This window comes from Hyperolius riggenbachi, chromosome 2 (assembly GCF_040937935.1).
Source record: "Hyperolius riggenbachi isolate aHypRig1 chromosome 2, aHypRig1.pri, whole genome shotgun sequence".
NCBI classification, from domain to species: Eukaryota; Metazoa; Chordata; class Amphibia; order Anura; family Hyperoliidae; genus Hyperolius; species Hyperolius riggenbachi.
This window is the reverse complement of record NC_090647.1, coordinates 152,716,728-152,735,264: the sequence shown is the minus strand read 5'-3', so window position 1 is coordinate 152,735,264 and position 18,537 is coordinate 152,716,728. Positions and strand designations below refer to the sequence as shown.

Sequence of the window (18,537 nt, the reverse complement as noted above, 5' to 3'; positions counted from 1 at the left end):
AAGGGCATGTGAAGAAATAGCAGGAAGTGCTGGACCTACTTGCCGCCCATTGTCACAAGCAGAGATAGTCAATGAGATATAATTCCGGCTTATATCTAACCTAATGCAAATTGTACATAGCTTGGAAATGGACAGGAATTGCATTTGACTGGTTCAATTCCATAATGCATATAATGTGCATGCAGGCATCTCATTGCCCATCTCTAGTTTTCAGTGGAAATCTAATCTTCAGCAGGAATGGAAAAATAAAAACCACGTAACATGTCTAGGAGGGCAGTCAACAGACCACAACCAAGTTACATGGTGTCTCATTAGCATGCTTGTGTGCATTGGCTAGCTGAGGCAGTTTAAATTGCATGTCTCAGAAACATGACCTGCTAATTTCATGTTTTGTTTTTGTTCTGCTATTTTATATGGCTTCTAAACAGTCATAACAAGCAGGTGTTTATGTCTGTAGCCTTATGGGCTCTGTATATCTAAAGTGATTTATTAGTACATTCCCAGCATCACAGTATGCAGCCCTAGAGAATTCATTGGTGCGGATGGTGGTGGTAGAATCACAGAAATTACAATTCCAACATCTTATCAAATGCTGGAGAATGGAAACAAAACCAAAAGGGGGGGGGGGGGGGGGAGAGAGAGAGATATTTCTCAGCCCAATTGCATTTACCTCTATGGAAATCACACCTCTAATTTGTGTTGCTGCGTAATTCACATTGTTGCAGGGTGTTACACGGTGTCATTTGATTCTTCAGTATACACATGTGAAAACTTTAGCAGTGGTGTTTAGTGGTTGAAGGGACAGTAAACCTGAAATACAGGTTTTTCAATATAGAGGTGCAGATCATATTTACAGGAATATGTGACATCACATAGCTGAATAGAAACTGGTATTGAAGATGTGCAGTGATGTGGTTCACTAACTCGAAAACACTGTGCACTGGATAATCATAATCATCCAACCAATCTGTGCCCAATCTGAACTTCATTGTTTACCCATTGTGAAGAGGAACTTCATCGAAAATTAGTAGCGGGGGGAGATAAATCAATGCATTGCAAAGTAAGAGGTTGTTAAACAGAAGAGAGATCAAGAAATTATTGATATTTACCTTGTAATTTGGTCATGTTGTTTGTTCCACAATGAGACTGCTGGTCATCCTCTTTACTGCTGGCAGACAAGAAACTAGGCAACACCAACTGCCACTATCTATAACTATTCAAATGTTTTTTTTTATAGACATAGATATGCCTAGAGGGAGATACTGCTTTCTTGGCAGTTTGAAAAAGGCCTCATTTCTCGCAATGCAACAATATCAGCCACACAGACCCCCCCCCCCATACCCCCCCCCCCCATCCTGATGATTTAATTTAGAAAAGGTAAAGATTTGTCATGGGAAAGGGGGCATCAGCCACTGATTGGGATGAAGTTCAATCTTTAGTTAAAGTTCCTGTTTAGAAGGGGAGCTACTCTGACTGGTAAAGATGATCAGTGAATGGCAAATTGTTACATCTAATGCTTTACAGAATTTATGTGGTCATGTCACTAGCAGTCCTTCAAAGGAGCTCAGTCTAATCCTTGCCATAGTCATGTCGCTATAGTTTTTTGTGAGGAACCAATTAACTTATCTGTATGGCTTTGGAATGTTTGATGAAAACAACATACAGTCCAACCACCATGTTCAAATTTGAACCAGAGACCTTAGTTCTCCAAGGCGAGAGTGTTCTCTATTATGCTACCATGCAAATGTTTCCAACTTGATGCAAAGCTTGTCACATTTTATATGAAGGTTGAAATTTGGGCCCATCCAAATTGGCAACAACTGCATTTGATTGATCCAATTCCATTCTGCATACAAATCACAAGATCAAATTAGAAATAAAAGCATATAGTTGATCTTTTGCTGGCACATACAGAAGTTACTGGATGACACCATTGATGCATCTATCTTAGGGCCCTTTTCCACCAGCGCGTTTGCGCTGGCTGATTCGCAAAAACGCAAACCGCTAGCGATTTTACAATCGCTACGGTTTGCTTTTTAACATAGGAATCGCGGTAGGTCATTTCCACTACCGCGATTCGTTTTTGTCAGGAACGCGAACGCGCGGCGGAGCGATATTTGCCGCGATTTTGCTATGCAGTGCATAGCATAGCAAAATCGCGGCGGCGAACGTCGGGGAATCGCCGGTAATTGCGATTCAGCAATCGCTAGCGTTCAGCGTGAACGCTAGCGATTGCAAGTGGAAAAGGGCCCTTAGTGATTGTTTTGGTTTGAAATTAGGATTGCTGTTTGTTAATTACGGTAGTTGGTTCCTATCTTTACTGGACCTAAGATGTGTGATTGCTTAGTCTTTATTATTCCTTTAGGAAGTAATACATATTCTGCTGCGTGAAGCATCATCTTTATATATCTGTTTGTCAGAAAGCCTAGTGTCTAGACAATAGCTGAATGCTTTGACGTGGAAAGTACAGGCATTTCAGACATAAATATCTCTTACATCTGAGTTAAGCGGAGACTGTGTGAGAAAAGGAAAGATGTGCTTTTTGAGTACCACTGTGTTGACTGAGGACTTTTGTGTTCAGAGGTGCTGATCCAGGGTCTGGAGAACATTAGAAAAATGTGTTAGCATATTCTACCATCTGCTGTTTTGGCAGCTTCTCCCTGGTCAAATGTTACTTACTCCCCGGCGAGATGAAGCCATCATTGGAAAGGCCTTTGCTTTCATTTTCAGATCCCGAGTAGTTGCGATGCACTCTTCCCGAGTTGTATGCTGTTGAAGGAGTGGTGTCCACTGTACCTGGCTTCTCTGTCTACTCCTGCCGACTGGCATCCCAGAAATGCTAGTTAATGCCTATACATGAAGATGACATGGTAGGCTGAGTAGCCGCAACTGTAGCCTCAACCTGGACTGGGTGCTGTGAGAACCTGGTCAGTGTAGCTGCTGCTGATTGTGCTGACCTGAACCAAGGAGGGGTTGGTTAGGCCACAACCGGGTTTGGCTGCGGGTGCGATGAAGTTGCGGTGGGAGCAGACGCATGTCCAGGTTCCCAAGAGTGAAGAAGCCAGTGTCACTATGGTCCCGTTGATCCCCACAGCAACCTTTGCAGTCACGGTGCACGGCGCCTATCATGTCATCCACAGGTTCTGCTGCTGTACCAGAGCATCTAGACATGAGGTATTCCTCCTCAGATTTGATCTGACACAACAGTGGCATAGCAGAGGGCATCAACTGGCCCTTCTGGCATGTCGGGCAGGAGTGGAAAGAGCAGTTGGGTACAGTGGACACTTCTGGAATGTTGAGCAGCGGGGGGGAGGGGGGGGGGGACAGAGCAGTAAGTAGAATTTGATCAGGAAGGTGGCAAAATGGTATACATAAATGCTGTTAAATTAAGTGATATGGCTTTTGTATATATTTTCTGTTACCCGGGAAACATTTGCTACCTTCGTCATACTGAAACAAAACTAGGTTTATTATAGCTGAAGAACCTAATCGATCCAGCAAAGCTTGCCTGGATTTAAATAAAAATTGTATTGGTACGAAGCAGCAAAACGTAGCTGATCACAGCATAGATAGGTAAAAGGTTAGTGAAATGGCTGTGATCCAGTTATAGTCACGTGTACACACCTGGTGCAATCCTAGGTTCATTACAAAACTCACTACAGGCTTGTGCGTGTGACTACAATTGCACAAGCATTCTCTAACCTTGTAGCATTTCTCTCTGTGCTTCACTGTGACCCAGGTAAACACAGCGCATGTTTGCCACATAGAAGTTAATTGTTAAAGCTTCCAGGGCAGGCTGCCTTAGTTAGCTAAAGCTATGTATGCAATTCAGATTTTTCTCAGCTGACAAGATCATTCCAGACTGTTTGGCTGGAAAATTAAATTGTGTACAGGAACTCTCCAAAATCACTGGCCTCCACTTCAGTGGTCTGCCATGATGGATTGCCTCACCCAGTACCTTTGTTACTGCGGGTACTTAGAAGAATTTATCATATAGCCAGGTACTACTCGCACAACACCCAATAGAGCAGCTAAGATGAGAATCAGTGTCTGTACACAGCTTGGCGCTAAAGTACTGGGTGAAGTGATCTCTAGGTAGTTTTCAGTGGCAAGCCTTAATGCTGAATACATGCAATGGTTTCCCTTCTGATCGACCGGAATCGGATGATTATTTCCATCATGTCTGATCTGCTCTCATCCGTTAACTGGATCGATTTTCCAGAGTTATGGGGAAAACAATCCTTTAGTGATTGGGGGCAGTTTAGACATGTACACACAGAAAATCAAGCCTTGTGTGTACATAGTAACAACCTGAGCAGTGCCGTACACAGGCGACAATGACTTTATGGTAACCTATTTGTTAAACATTTGCTTGTGTACAAAAGTTAAGACCTAATCTACTACCACTTAAAACTGTTTGATTTCCTGTAGATATTGACGCATGAAAGCTAGTGAGAAGTCAGCAGCCACAAATATATACTCCACCAGATAAGTTACTTATAAACTAGCAGATTGAGTGTTGGGGGCGGAGAAAGCCGGAAGACATTACAGGGTGTGGGAAAGTGTACAATGCATTGATAAGCGCGTGCATGTGCAGTGTAAGCGTGTAGCGTAGGGGTAAATGCAGAGGGAGTTGCAGAACATAGAACATGTGGATTAAGACACATGTATGAGGATTGGCACCCGGGAGGGATCAGGACTTGAACACTCGGGCAACAGGGTGCTGCCAAGGCTATACAGAGGCTCGCAACTTGCATTGTTGTGCAGTGAAGAGGAGGGCTGAGCACTGTGCGCAAGGAGTTTCAGAGCAGGCAGGGTGAGTGAGAACAATTAACTCGGCCAAGTCAATCCTCCAGGAAGATCACTAGCCGATGCCCATAGGAGGATTGAGGGCTACTGTACACACACACACAAGATTCTTGGCAGAGGAGTTCATTATCAGCCGCCTCGGCCAAATTTAATCTACGTGACTTGGCTGTTGGCTGATGGTGTAATGGTTAAGGGCTCTGTCTCTGACACAGGAGACCAGGGTTCGAATCTCGGCTCTGCCTGTTCAGTAAGCCAGCACTAATTCAGTAGGAGACCTTTGGCAAGTCTCCCTTACACTGCTACTGCCAATAGAGCGCGCCCTAGTGGCTGCTGCTCTGGCGCTTTGAGTCCGCAAGGAGAAAAGCGCAATTTAAATGTTGTTTGTCTTGTCTTGACTTAAAGGATATTTTAAGGTGAGAAAAATTAGCCCCTAGAAGTCTCTGCGTCCCTCACCACAGTTCCGTTCTCACCTGGTCTTCTGTTGTCTCAGCCAGGTCAGCGGCCTCTGCCGGCCAGAAGCATTCTGCACAGTAGCACTGTGCCTCATGACTGTGTTGTTGCTGGGCAGATCCTTCTGCCTAGTGGAATTCTCTTGAAAAATGTTTTAAACATTATCCGATATCTGACTCGTATCTGATTGTTTACCAGGACTCAACATTCTGTGGGGTGTCACCAAAGATCTGTCCATTTTACGAGTGCCACTATTAAGCCAAGTACCCATTGCAAGAATTGCTGGAAACGGACGATGAACAAAGTTTCCACAATCTTTATGCTAATGTTCTTTACCAATAGGATGTGGACAATGGCAATCGACCGCAAGAAGATTACCAACGATGGGATCGTTAAACAAGGAAGGATACATAGGGAAAGTTCTATAAACTTTAGCGGAAAGATTGTTTGAAGATCTTTACACACACTGGTCGTTGAGCGAGTTGATCAAATTTGATCCAGCATGACAGCCTTTCAAACTGGATGAGCATTGTCATACATCATATGTCTGTAACAAATGTTTACTGCTCCTTCAAAGATAGTTGCATGATGTCTGTTGGAATGATGAAATCCTTTTGACCGATATCTTAGCATGAGTATAGACCTTTAAGCTTTCTACTGCATTCGTACAAACTCCCTAACCTGCATTCAAGAACCCCAAAATAGCTGGAAGGTGCACAAGCAATGTCTGGTTACCTCTCTAGCAAGATACAGCATCCTATAAGAGGCAGGGATCACAGAACATGTGCAGGTGCCATTTCCATGCTCCACCCTTGTTGCTGCCTCTATCACTGCTTGCCTTTTGCAACAACCGTTTCACAGAAATGTAGCCTGACCTACCACTCTGCCTACTTTGAGTGTCTCATGTTGCTCAGTGGGCATCACCCTGATCCCTCGGGCGACATTGTGGGGCCGACACTATACATATATGCCTGTAGGCTACCGAAGCGTTATGTTGTGATGCAGAGGTCTGATGGGGCAGTGCGGTTGTAACATCATGCAATGGGTGGGGTGAGTGGGGAGAACAAAGATCTTGGGCTAGCAATCGGCCAAATTAGTCCGCCCACCTGATAGCTGGCTGAGGCATTGCGGTGCGCTGTACATAAGATTCTTGGCAGAGGCTGATGTTATCGGCTGCCTCGGCAAGATTTAGTTTTTTTGTTTTTTTTTACCCCTGACTTGAGTTTTTAAATGAACTTTCTGAAGGTGTTTTTACACCCTTTTTCATTTGTTGAAAATTATATGCAAAATTCAAGGCAGAATCTGACCATTATTTTGGCTTTTAAGAACATTTTTTTTCCCTCTAGTTTATCTTCATTTGTACTTATCATAATAGTCTACGAATGGTCAAAGTTTCAAACCGATATCTTTATAACCTTTCAACATCTTAACTCGTTAAATAGCAAGATGGCATAAGATAGCCAAATGTAACCAATAAAGCTGCATTCAGGTATTGTCAATAAATCCTGCATTGATCTCTAATTCTTCACCGTGAGAAAATTATATAAACAGTTCATCAAATGAACCAGTTATCACTAAGGTGCACCTGGGATCTCGAAGAGAAAGGAACGTTCAAAAATAAACATAGTGGTATAAAGTTAAAGAGTGAAAAATAAAGAAATTTAGTTTTAAGCTCGCCCTCCCTTCCTTTCTGATGAAGCATTGGGTGCACAATCGCATTGCAATGTCTATGACTAGTACTACAATTGGTGCACAAGTCTGTAATTAACCAAGTTATTCCACCAATAAATATTGTATGCGACTGAGGCGCCAGGTGTTACTCGGACCTTTTTACTGTTGTATGCTCCTATGTTACCGTATATTGCCTGAGGAAGCAGGTTTACACCGGTGAAACGCGTTGCGACCCCCTTGGAGTATGCCAATAAAATTTATTTAGATTTGAACTGACAGTTTATAGTGTCTGCTTACAGGAGGTAAGTCCACCGCTGCCTCCAAAGCACTTTTAAATGTTTTATTACCTGATTTTATCCTGCTGGCGCCTCTTTTTTTCTACATAATATTAATTATCCACCCTTGGTGGAGGGGGAAACCCCTTTTTTCCTGTCTACAGAGAGCGACTTCTTATTCCTGAGTGGGGACAGGATAATCTCCTCACCTGCCTATACAGTGGTTGACTGGAGGTAACCCTGTCTTGTGAGTATATATAGTGTAATCTTTACATATATCCATTTTTGCAGTCCTTACTACACTATATTGGGCTCTCGGTTTCCCTCTTCTGTATAGCGGTATAAAGTTAAAGAGAACCCGAGGTGGGATTTAATTATGTTAGTGGGGCACAGAGGCTGGTTGTGCACACTAACACCAGCCTCTGTTGCCCCATGGTGTGCCTCCAGGACCCACTGCGCGCCGCTATCCCCTTCGCAGTGCTAGCGACACGCAGCGTGTCGCCAGCACAATGTTTACCTATGCCTGTCTGTTAGCACCGCTCCCCCGCCTCCTCTGTATTGGCGCTACCTGCCCGCGTCCCTTCCCTCCCGCTGATTGGAGGGTTCTTTTGAAAGAGTGAAAAATAAAGAAATTTAGTTTTAAGCTCGCCCTCCCTCCATTTCTGATCAAGCATTGGGTGCACGATCCCATTGCAATGTCTATAACTAGTACTACAATTGGTGCACAAGTCTGTAACAAAACAAGTTATTCCACCAATAAATATTGTATGCGATGGCACTAGTCCGTTTTGGATTGGGGGGGCCAATATAACAAATAGGGACACGACTAATGCTATTACATGTATTTCGGTAAGTTCACACTTAAAGGGATACTGTAGGGGGGTCGGGAGGAAATGAGTTGAACTTACCAGGGGCTTCTAACGGTCCCCCGCAGACATCCTGTGCCCACGCAGCCACTCACCGATGCTCTGGCCCCGCCTCCGGTTAAGTTCTACAATTTCAGACTTTAAAGTCTGAAAACCACTGTGCCTGCATTGCTGTGCCCTTGTTCCCGCTGATGTCACCAGGAGCGTACTGCTCAGACACAGACCATACTAGGCCTGCATAGTACGCTCCTGGTGACATCAGCAGGATCGAGGACACGGCAACGTGGGCGCAGTGGTTTTCAGACTTTAAAGTCTGAAATTCCAGAAGTGAACGGGAGGCGGGGCCGGAGCATCGGTGAGTGGCTGCGCGGGCACAGGATGTCTGCGGGGGACCATTAGAAGCCCCGGGTAAGTTCAACTCATTTTCCCCCAACCCCCCTACAGTATCCCTTTAAAGCTACAACAGTCTGTTGGATGAAACTGACCACCAGGTTTGTGGAGCCGGAGTCAAGGAGTCGGGGCAATTTTGGGCACCCGGAGTCGGAGAGGAGTCGTGGTTGCATAAACTGAGGAGAGGGAGTTGGAGTCGGAAGATTTTTGTACCGACTCCACAGCCCTGCTGACCACAACAGGTAAATTGACATTTTGGTAACTCCTGTGTTGAGCATAGAATCTGTTGTCTGTTGTAGTGACCGTATGAAAAATCACTACCTGCACGCACGACAAAGCTGGGTTTACACTACGTGGGTTCAGTGCCATGGGTGGAATGGAACCCCTGTGCACAGAACGTCCATTGTGTCCGCTGCATTGAACTGGACGTATAGGTAGCATAATACCTATGATGATTCCGACTTCCATTTATTATTCTTAATTGTCGTGCAGGTAGGAAATGTGCTGTCCATCACTGCAACAAATACAAGGCAGAATAGATATGTTGGCACATGTCTGAATGGATCTTATGCTTATCCTAGCATCCGTTGGCATGTCTATTTAAACCAGGGGTCCCCAAACGCTTTGGGTCGAGGGCCGGGTCAACATACTTCAGACTGCTGGGGGGCCGGAGTATACATAAAATTATGTCTTTGCGGGCCAGACAGTGAAGCATGCCCAGGTGACAACTTGAAGTCCAATTGGACAGCAGTGTCACCTGATGTGGAATGTGATTGGAAACCAGCGAATTTCTGCTTTCTGGCTTCCATGTGGATGGGTGGTGCCAGCACTGTTAGTCTATATGTGGACCACCAATATTTAAAGATGTAGCTGACCGCATCTATAATACATTTTGTGTGGGGGGCCGGTAAAAAAGCCTTAGGGGGCTGCATTCGGCCCGCGGGCCTTAGTTTGAGGACCACTGGTTTAAACTGACCCTTTAGCTCCACCTGTGAACCTATCCTAATTATGAACATGTCATAGATAGTATGCTATCTGTGACATCCAAATATATAATGGACATGGCAGGATGCATGAACAGGGATTATGTTCCATGTCCCTGTCCACGGCACTGAACCCAAGCAGTGTGACTCCAGTCTTATGGTAGAGTGCACAGTGGTTTTGTTCAGAATTGCTGTACCAGTTGTGGCACAGGTAACAGATGCTAAAATATTTTTCTGGATCGATTTAAATGGCCACTCTGCTTGCTGCATACTCCAAGGTGTACCAGTTTCTTCAGCATTCTAGTGGGGTGATCATCTAGTCCATACCGATTATCAGTGGCCGATTAGTTCAACACCAGAGCCACACTGATGAAATAATGGACATTTATTTATTCAATGTGTAGTTTTATTTGCTGCTTCTTTTGTACCTTCTTGTAGTACAAAGTGTATTATAGATATGAGAATGTTATCTGCATTGAATGGAAATTGTACATACAGACTGCAAGTCTGCTTTTGCAGCTTTTCTTATGACCTTGGCATGTATGGCAACTTGAACATTTTTTCTTGCTACAATTGGCTTATTGTAATAAGAATCAGCTGGGGAGCATGTGTCTGACAATTGGCTAATCTGCTCAACTAAGATTGAGATAATCTTTTCAAATGGCTTGCCCGAAAATTTAGTTAACCCGAAGTAAAAATAAACTTGTGAGATAATTGTATGTGTTGTACTGATTTTATATATATAATTATGAAGAAAGGGCAGCCTGAGGATCCTAATGAGGCTTCCCTCAGTTGTCACAAGCCCCCCTGTTGCTGAGCGCGGCCTCCCTTTACATCGGGTCCGTGCGGTTCCTCTTCCTGGATCAAGTGTGTGCAATGGTCACGCAAGCCCACCCATGCGGTAGTAGCACGGAGCCCACGGCTCAGGTGGCTGTTTTGCGCAATTGGTCCAGGAAGAGGAGCTGCTTGGACCCGATGTGATTAGCGACAAGTCGCTAATCTTCCAGGGGCTGGGATCAGCAACTGGGGACCACAAAGTAGTAAGGGAAGCCTCAATAGGATCCTGAGGCTCCCCTCTTTTTTTTTTTTTTTTTTTTTTTTTTTAAGGCAAGTATTTTGTACCAGAGCATCAGCTTCAGCTCGAGTAGACTTTTAGCTGACTTCTTCCTATCCGATAACAGCCTTTTGGCTTCTATTTATGCTTCAGCTAACTGAGCTCATTTGCATAGATACAAACATGTTCTCTCCTTTTTTTTTTTTTTCTTTTCTTTCTTTTACTCTTGCTGTACTGGAAAACAGAAAGGGACTTCTGACAATTTCTTAGTAGATTTAGTACTATATAGACATATGTTTATCTTATCATGGCACGTCTCTTCAAGTTTGCATTAAGAGAACCTGAGCCGGCTCCCGCTTTAAAGAAGCTGCAGGTCCCCCTCTGCTCTCCTCATTGAACAAAGAGAAGTGGGGAAGCAGCAAGAAGGGGACGAGAAAGTGAGCGGTAGGAGGCAGTGCAGGAAAGAGGCGTTCTATACACCTGAGAGGGCATGCTACATGCGTCCTTCTCCTACAATTAATGCCCCCTTCCCTTCTCAAGCTGCCGGTTAAGCTCCTTGTCAGCAATTTCTGGGGGCAATGCAGCGGCTGGGGGGACCCACAACAGAGCAGTAAGGACACAGAGGCATGTTTGTGATTTCATTACAAGCCTCTGTGTCCAAAATATTAAACACATTCCGCCTCGGGTACACTTTAACGGTTACCTGTAATAAAGAAAAGAAGAAAGTTATTTCCTTACCTCAGTAGCCTCTGAATGGTCCAGACACTTCCCTGGTCTTCCTTCACCCCGGGGCTGCACTGGGACATTCAGAAAATCTTCCACATTTAAAGGACAGCTGGTATTGTTTAAAAGTAAATAAATATGGCAGCTTCCATATGCCTCTCACTACAGTTGATCTTTAAAGTTGAGGACTGCTCGTGGTCATGCTCCCCGGCATAGACGAGTGCAGCCGCACTGCACAGATAACTGCGTCTGAACAGCTCCATGCTGCTGTGTCAGTGTGGCCATGCGTGTGCTAGTGCAGTGTGGCCATGCGTGTGCTAGTGCAGTGTGGCCATGCGTGTGCTAGTGCAGTGTGGCCATGCGTGTGCTAGTGCAGTGTGGCCATGCGTGTGCTAGTGCAGTGTGGCTGTGGTCGTTCATGGAGAGGAGCGCAGCCATGAGGAGGAGAGGAGTCCTGACCGGCAGCTGAGGTGTCATGGAGCATCCAGAGGCTTCCCTCTACTGAGGTCATTATCTAACTTTTTTCTTATGTTAAAAGTACGGTATGTTTTAAACCTGCTGCATTTACACCAAGTGCCCCCTTCATCTTTCTGATGCATGCCTACATATCTGTGCCAGCAGAGATTTTTTCATTTTTTTTTAATACAAGTATCAATTTATCATTCCCCTGCTATATGTGTGCAGTCAGTGTTGCCAAGGGAAATCATTAGCAGTATTAATGAATGTCACAGGGCGGGACTCAGCATACATAGAACACAGTGCATGTTCTCTGTGGAAAAGGCCTAAGCCTGTGATTTCCTCGCAACGGCCTGCAATAATTGCACCATCTAGATCAAGAGGTCCCTGGGGTGACTCTGAGTCTGTGAGTCACAATGCTGAACCTTTATGTTATCATTACACTAAGGCAGCCTCCACAGACAGGTGTGTATCACTCCCTCTCCGCTCATAGCTCTAGTCTGACTTCACTCTCACATCATTGCTGGTGGCCATTGCAGGGTAAATGCGTCCAAAACAGATTTGTTGGTTTGTGTTGGACCTGTTTTCATTTTCTGTGATTATGATACATTTTAAGAAAAATATATGCTCCCTGTGCGTTACACACTTGAGTTGTAGTCTGCATAATGTAAAACAGTAGTATGACCACTTTTTTAATATATATAATTATTTGTGGCTGTAGAGTGTTGGTGGACCTATCTGGAAACTCTGGTACAGAGACCACTGGGTTATATAATATAACATGTGCAGTGATTGGCTGCATGTCAAGCAATTGACCTAATGTTTGTTTTCTTCTGCAGCTATTCATCCCAAGGTTTCATACACAGCTCCAACATGGATTTTCTTGACCGGAATATTGACTTCAAAGCTCTCCTCAAGTTTTCACAAATGTAAGTGATTTTTTTTTCACACATTAATTCTGATGTTATTTGCATAATTCTGAGACACTGAGCAGCAACTGAACATGTCACGTCCTTTGAGAGTGATACACTTCAGCACTGCTTAAAGGGTAACTTTATTTTAATGATTCATTCAACATATTCAAGCTTAAGCATTTTAGAGAAGTGCCTTTCTTTTCAGTTTTCAACCAGCTGTGTGGTGGGTTTTTTTTTTCTTTCTGGAAGTTTAAGGCTGGATTCACAGTGGTCAGTTGCATAATGCACATATGAAAATGTGTGTGAACTGCAATGGAGACTGGCCATAGAAGTTAATTCAGAACCTGCATGCAGTGAGTTAGAATAATGTGATCCATTGCAACACAGCACAGTGAACAGTCCCATAGACTTGTATATGCAGTGAATTGACATGCAGAATTATTCTGAAACACAACTGCGCTCTGTGAACAGGGTCTAAATGTAATTTGTTGGTTAGAGGGTTCATAGCGCCGCCAAAATCCCATGTCAAGATGGGCAGTAGGGAGTAAAATATTAGCATCCCCTGGGTTATTCTAGGGTCACACTTGCAGAAAAGCAGAAGTTTTTAAACTTTACTAAAAATGCAGTACCATTGCGTTTTTCATGCAGCCCATAGAGTTGCAATAGATGCATTTTCGCACTTAGGAAAACGCGTGGGATTCAAATGTTTGTCCCTAGCCTTACATTTTTGTGTTATGAGAGGAAGACTGAAGATGTGTCAGTATGCCATACTTCTGTTTAGCTAGTCTGAGCGGATTGTCTGCAGGTATACCCAGCATATTGCAATAATGAGTTCTTCTTCTTTCCAGTTACATTTTAATGGATACATTACAGGTGTCAGTATCAGAGCTTTAGCAATCAATTCCTCCACGATCAGATAGGTGTAATCAATGTACAGTTTTGATCTTTTTGTTACAATCAAATTCCATTGGAAATCCAATAGACAATTGAACTCCTTTCTCCACAACACTATGCAGCCATTGAACCCTTGCATCCTGAGGGAAATTTACCATTGAGGCAGTTCACCCCTTCACCCCCTTATGGGCCTCGCCACTGTTCAGTGTATGCATGTATGCAGTTGGAAGGGGGGGGGGGAGAGAGAGACACCATGGGTGTTTTTGCTACTTATTACATTGTGCGTACGTTGCGTTTACATTATTTTTTATTTTTCTGTAGGACATTCACGGTGTGGGGGAAACCATATACAGTACATTTATATGCCCTGCAAGTGTGTTTCAAACAGGGGTTGTTTACCCAGCTAGAGAAGTGTTTTGTCTTCTATTTATTTTGCAGCAGATCTGCGGAGTCCCACTTCCTGTTTCACTGCCTTATTTAACCTTTTCGGGACCACGTGCATTAGATTCTACGCCGCACTTGTGGCTGTTCTAGCCTGATGCGGCGTAGAATCTACGCCGGCCCGCAATTTCCGCTCCTGACGCGATCGTGCACACCCGGAGGGGGAGATTAAGCTGTTATATGACAGCCAAAATCTCCCCCGAGTGATCAGCAGCCATCGCGTGATCACTACGATCGCCGTCGGATCGTAGTGATCAGTTTGACAGCTGCGGCGGCAGGGGGAAAAAGAAGAGGATCCACTTACCTCCCTGCTGTTCCCGCGACGATCGGCACTCCCCTCCGCTCCGGCCGGCATCTCCGCTCCGTCTGACGTCAACGCCGGGTCCCGGCTTGATGACGTCATCCAGCCGCGACCCGGAACTGATCGTCAGACAGAACGGAGATGCCGGCCGGAGAAGAGGGTCCCATGCGGCTCATCGCTGGAGTCTGGAAGGTAAGTGAAGGCTGCGGGCAGAAGGGGGGGGCACCTGCCACCATGGGGGGGGACACAAATCGGGCAGCCACAGACGGGATCCGGCCGCCTGACCCCTCCAAACGCGCGCACCCCCTTCCCGCGCAAAATGCCTTTTTTTTTAATTGAAAGCTAACTAAATCTGTGTATTCACTCATTTGTGGCATGATCTCTTGAAAGAGAGTCTGAAGCGAGAATAAATCTCGCTTCAGACCTCATATATAGCAGGGGCACGTGTGCCCCTGCTAAACCGCCGCTATCCCGCGGCTTAACGGGGGCTTCCTGGTTGGGGCAGGGCTAACCGCCGCAGCCCTGCCCCACGCACGTCTGTCAGCGCGTATCTCCGCCTCTCCCCCGCCCCTCTGTCTTCCTTCACTGAGAGGGGCGGGGTAGAGGTGGCGATGCGCGGCTGATAGACGCGACTGGAGGCAGGGCTGCAGCCGTTAGCCCTGCCTCCAGGAGCGACCAAGCCTGCGACCAAGTGTCGCAGTGGGGGGTTTGGAGGTGAAGGGACTCCCGTTTAGCGGCGCGTATGCCCCTGCTAACTATGAGCTCTGAAGCGAGATTTATTCTCGCTTCAGAGTCTCTTGAAGCATCCTCAGTGCCCAGCGGGAACTGTGTAACTTTTGGGAATCTGTAGACACGGTAGACTGTAGACTACTACAAATAAATGCCCTCTAAGATGCATTACAGATAATACAGTAGACGCCCTGATTACTGTACATATTTACTTAAAGAGAAACTCCGACCAAGAATTGAACTTTATCCCAATCAGTATCTGATACCCCCTTTTACATGAGAAATCTATTCCTTTTCACAAACCGACCATCAGAGGGCACTGTATGGCTGGTATTGTGGTGAAACCCCTCCCACAAGAAACTCTTGAGTACGTACTCCTGGCAGTTTCCTGTCTGGGAACCTTGCAGCATTGTGGGAAATAGCTGTTTACAGCTGTTTCCAACTGTTAAAAAACCATGCAGCAGCTACATCAGCTGCCAACAGTAAAAATGTCACCATGTAATAAATGTCAGAATGTAAATCAGGGATTTAAAATATCTTACAATGGGCAAACACTGACTGCTTCATTTTTACAATAATTATGTATAAATGATTTACTCTTTTTATTACATTATTTTCACCGGAGTTCCTCTTTAAAGGACCACTCTCGCGAAAAAGTAGATGCCAGCCTCCCTAATCGCTTGCACACTATTTTGTCAGACTTTGCAACTGCTGTTCAGGAAATGCTATTGAAAATAAAGAAAACCCTGAGAATCCCCCATGAGGAGATGGACTGCCTCCTTTTTTTCGTGATAGTGGCCCTGTAACAAGGCCACTATACCATCTATTATCAAAGTTAAAATAGTGGTGATATGCAGGTGCAATTTAAGTCAATGGTGTCCATTGATTTGCTTGGTGAAAAAACACTTTAAATCTGATGCCTTTTAATCTTTCAAATGAATGCTATTGCAAATGACCACTTCAGGGTAATTAAGCTCAGCCAGGGCATTTTGGCGTGCGCTCTTCCCTGTGTTGCACCTGACCTGGGCACGGCCATAGACCTAATGTTATGTCTATGGCCATACTTCCTGGATAAGAGTGTTGGGCAGTTATTAGCCCCCAAAGTTTAGACCGTTCATAGGTGGCGGGGTTACCTTGTCAAGTCAGTTTAGGTAGGTCAGCCAATTTGGGCGCTGGAGACGCTGAGGAAATGTGGGAGCTGCCAAAGGTGTCCATTTTAATTGCAGGAAATACGCTAACTGCTAACTCAGCCACTTGCTGAGCACAGTACTACACCAGATTTTGGCTACATTGTAGCTAAACTGTGGGCTTTTTTTTTTTTCATAATAAACTATCAATTGTGACATGTAACTGGGCAGACAGTCACACATCATAGTAACAATTATTATAAGGGTTATCAAAATGTGTTAACATATGAACAGAACTCTGGCGGCACTGTGGATACAGTGCCTACAGGTAGTAATCTAAAACGTATAACATCTACAAGAGCAACTCCGGGCTTTTACTGGCCTGGTTTGGCCATTTAATTAGCGGGTTGAGTGTTAGGAGTAAATGGGAATGGGAATTGGTTAGTGTTTAGGCATTCATAGGGGAGGTGTAAAAATTTGGGTACAGAGATTTAGTAGAATAGCAGTAAAATTACCAATAATCAACTCGTATTATCTGGTGCCGATTTTTCCTCGTGCCTTTTTTGTATAGATGTGAGGGAAAAATTAGGAATTGGGATTTAAAGTCAAGAGTGTGTATGTAACTTAGTGTGAACCTGAACTCTTGCACTGGACTGAATAAATACATAGAGGAATGCACACTGTAGAGAGTTTAGCCTGTTTAATTCCCACTCGTGTGTGTCTACTCACAAGTTGTAATCTGATTTTACCCCGTGTCACATGACTGCCTATGGCAGAGATGACAGATAAGGCCATTTGAAATCACAGGAGGTTAACAATATGTCTGCTTCCATGAATCAGGATGTAGAAACTAGCCTATTACTTTCTCCCTAAATGATCCAATAGTGATTGTTACAGGTAATTAATATAACAAACCAATTCTAATTCTTCTGAACAAGAATTGGGTTTATTGGCATACAGGACAGCTAAGCAGTAATTCTGTGCTGTGTTATGCTATGTACACACCACGATTCCGATTATTCCTGACATGTCCAGCTTCAGAGCGATAACTGGATAGATTTTCCAAACGCTAGTGCACAAAATCGATGCTGTTATTGATCAGGAGCTGATTGGGCATAACAGAAATAAGTCTGGACCCGTTGATCTGCTGGTAAATTGAATGGTGTGTACCTAGCATTGGGCACAACAGAACGTTACCAGGGTTAGAATTTAGATTCCAGCCAAATTTTCTGCCAGAAGTGTGATCATTTTCTAAACTAATGTGTGGTGCATCTGAGGATACTCTTAGATCAGCATAGCAATAATAATTCCAACTTTTGTACATGACTTTTCTCCTGTCGGACTCTAAGAGCTTCAAAGCTGCAGCCGCTAAGGGTGCGCGCAGTTGGCCACTTGCATTGTTGAGGAGTTTCGCCCAAGGAGTCCTTACTAAGTAGGTACTGGCTTACTGAATAGGAGGAGCCAAGATTTGAACCCTCCTCTCGTATGTCAGAGCCAGTGCACTTAATGTACCCCTGACCTGATGGCTAAATTGGGGGGGGGGGGGGGGAGCTCATGGTGGACTAGATTACCTTTATTCTCAATGTGATCAAGCTGCTTGTCATCGGGGGTATGTTTCAGTCGAAGATAGTTTAACCCAAGTGGTGCCGCACAAGGAGAACTGCGCAAGCACCGAATCGTGTGAGCACTGTGGAAGTAAGAGCTTATTCTGGAGCGTTTTCTTTCACTGCGCATTCCTGAACTCGCACCTGCACTGCGCATTCCTGAACTCCAACCGCACTGAGAATAAGTGAAGTGTGGGCCGGTGTTAGTCGAGGAGCAGAAATGCAGACATTAAACCAGTCAACCTTGATTCCGGTGATACTGATACTAACTGTACATGATTTATTGCAAGCTTTCCAAACACAAAGTTTCTTCTTCAGGCATTACACAGAACTGTACAATAAAAGAGAATAAGGTAATCTAGCCCGCCATGCACGTTATTACACAATTTAGCCATTATGTAGGGGGTACTTTAACCAGTATACTATCCAGCTACTACAGTACTTTACATTTTATAGACTAGACAATTCTGATTACAGTTTACTTCGTTGTTACCCTGTGCTTATATACTGTGTATATACTGTATATGAGTAACCTTTGATAATTTAGTTTTTTAACTGTGGTGCAGAAATGTATACCACTATCTCAGTGGATCCAATGATCAGTTTTGTTTTATTTTTAGCAAATGAAAACTGCATATAGAGTAATTAAGCATGTTACATTATGTTTCAGTTCTCCCAGCACACAGCAGCATTTGAAGCAGGTCTATGCCAGCTTTACCTTCTGCCTGCTGGTTGCTGCAGCTGGTGCCTATGTCAACGTGGTCTTCCAGTTCATGCAGGTGAGCACCTTCATACACTATTTGTTCTGGTATATTAGAGATGTCAATACTTTTATACAGAGAAGGTAAAG

The 18,537-nt window shown here is 44.5% G+C and overlaps 1 protein-coding gene across 4 annotated transcripts in view; it reads left to right on the top strand.

Annotated features, from left to right (window-relative positions):
• TMBIM6 (transmembrane BAX inhibitor motif containing 6) overlaps nucleotides 1-18,537 on the top strand; it is a 60,033-nt gene that overhangs the window by 27,497 nt on the left and 13,999 nt on the right. For all 4 annotated transcript variants that reach the window (XM_068267705.1, XM_068267706.1, XM_068267707.1 and 1 more), the window contains exons 2-3: nucleotides 12,517-12,606; nucleotides 18,358-18,466. In XM_068267705.1, coding sequence (XP_068123806.1) covers nucleotides 12,551-12,606; nucleotides 18,358-18,466 — 165 coding nt within the window. In that variant the 5' untranslated portion in view covers nucleotides 12,517-12,550. The remainder of the gene's footprint in view (nucleotides 1-12,516; nucleotides 12,607-18,357; nucleotides 18,467-18,537) is intronic.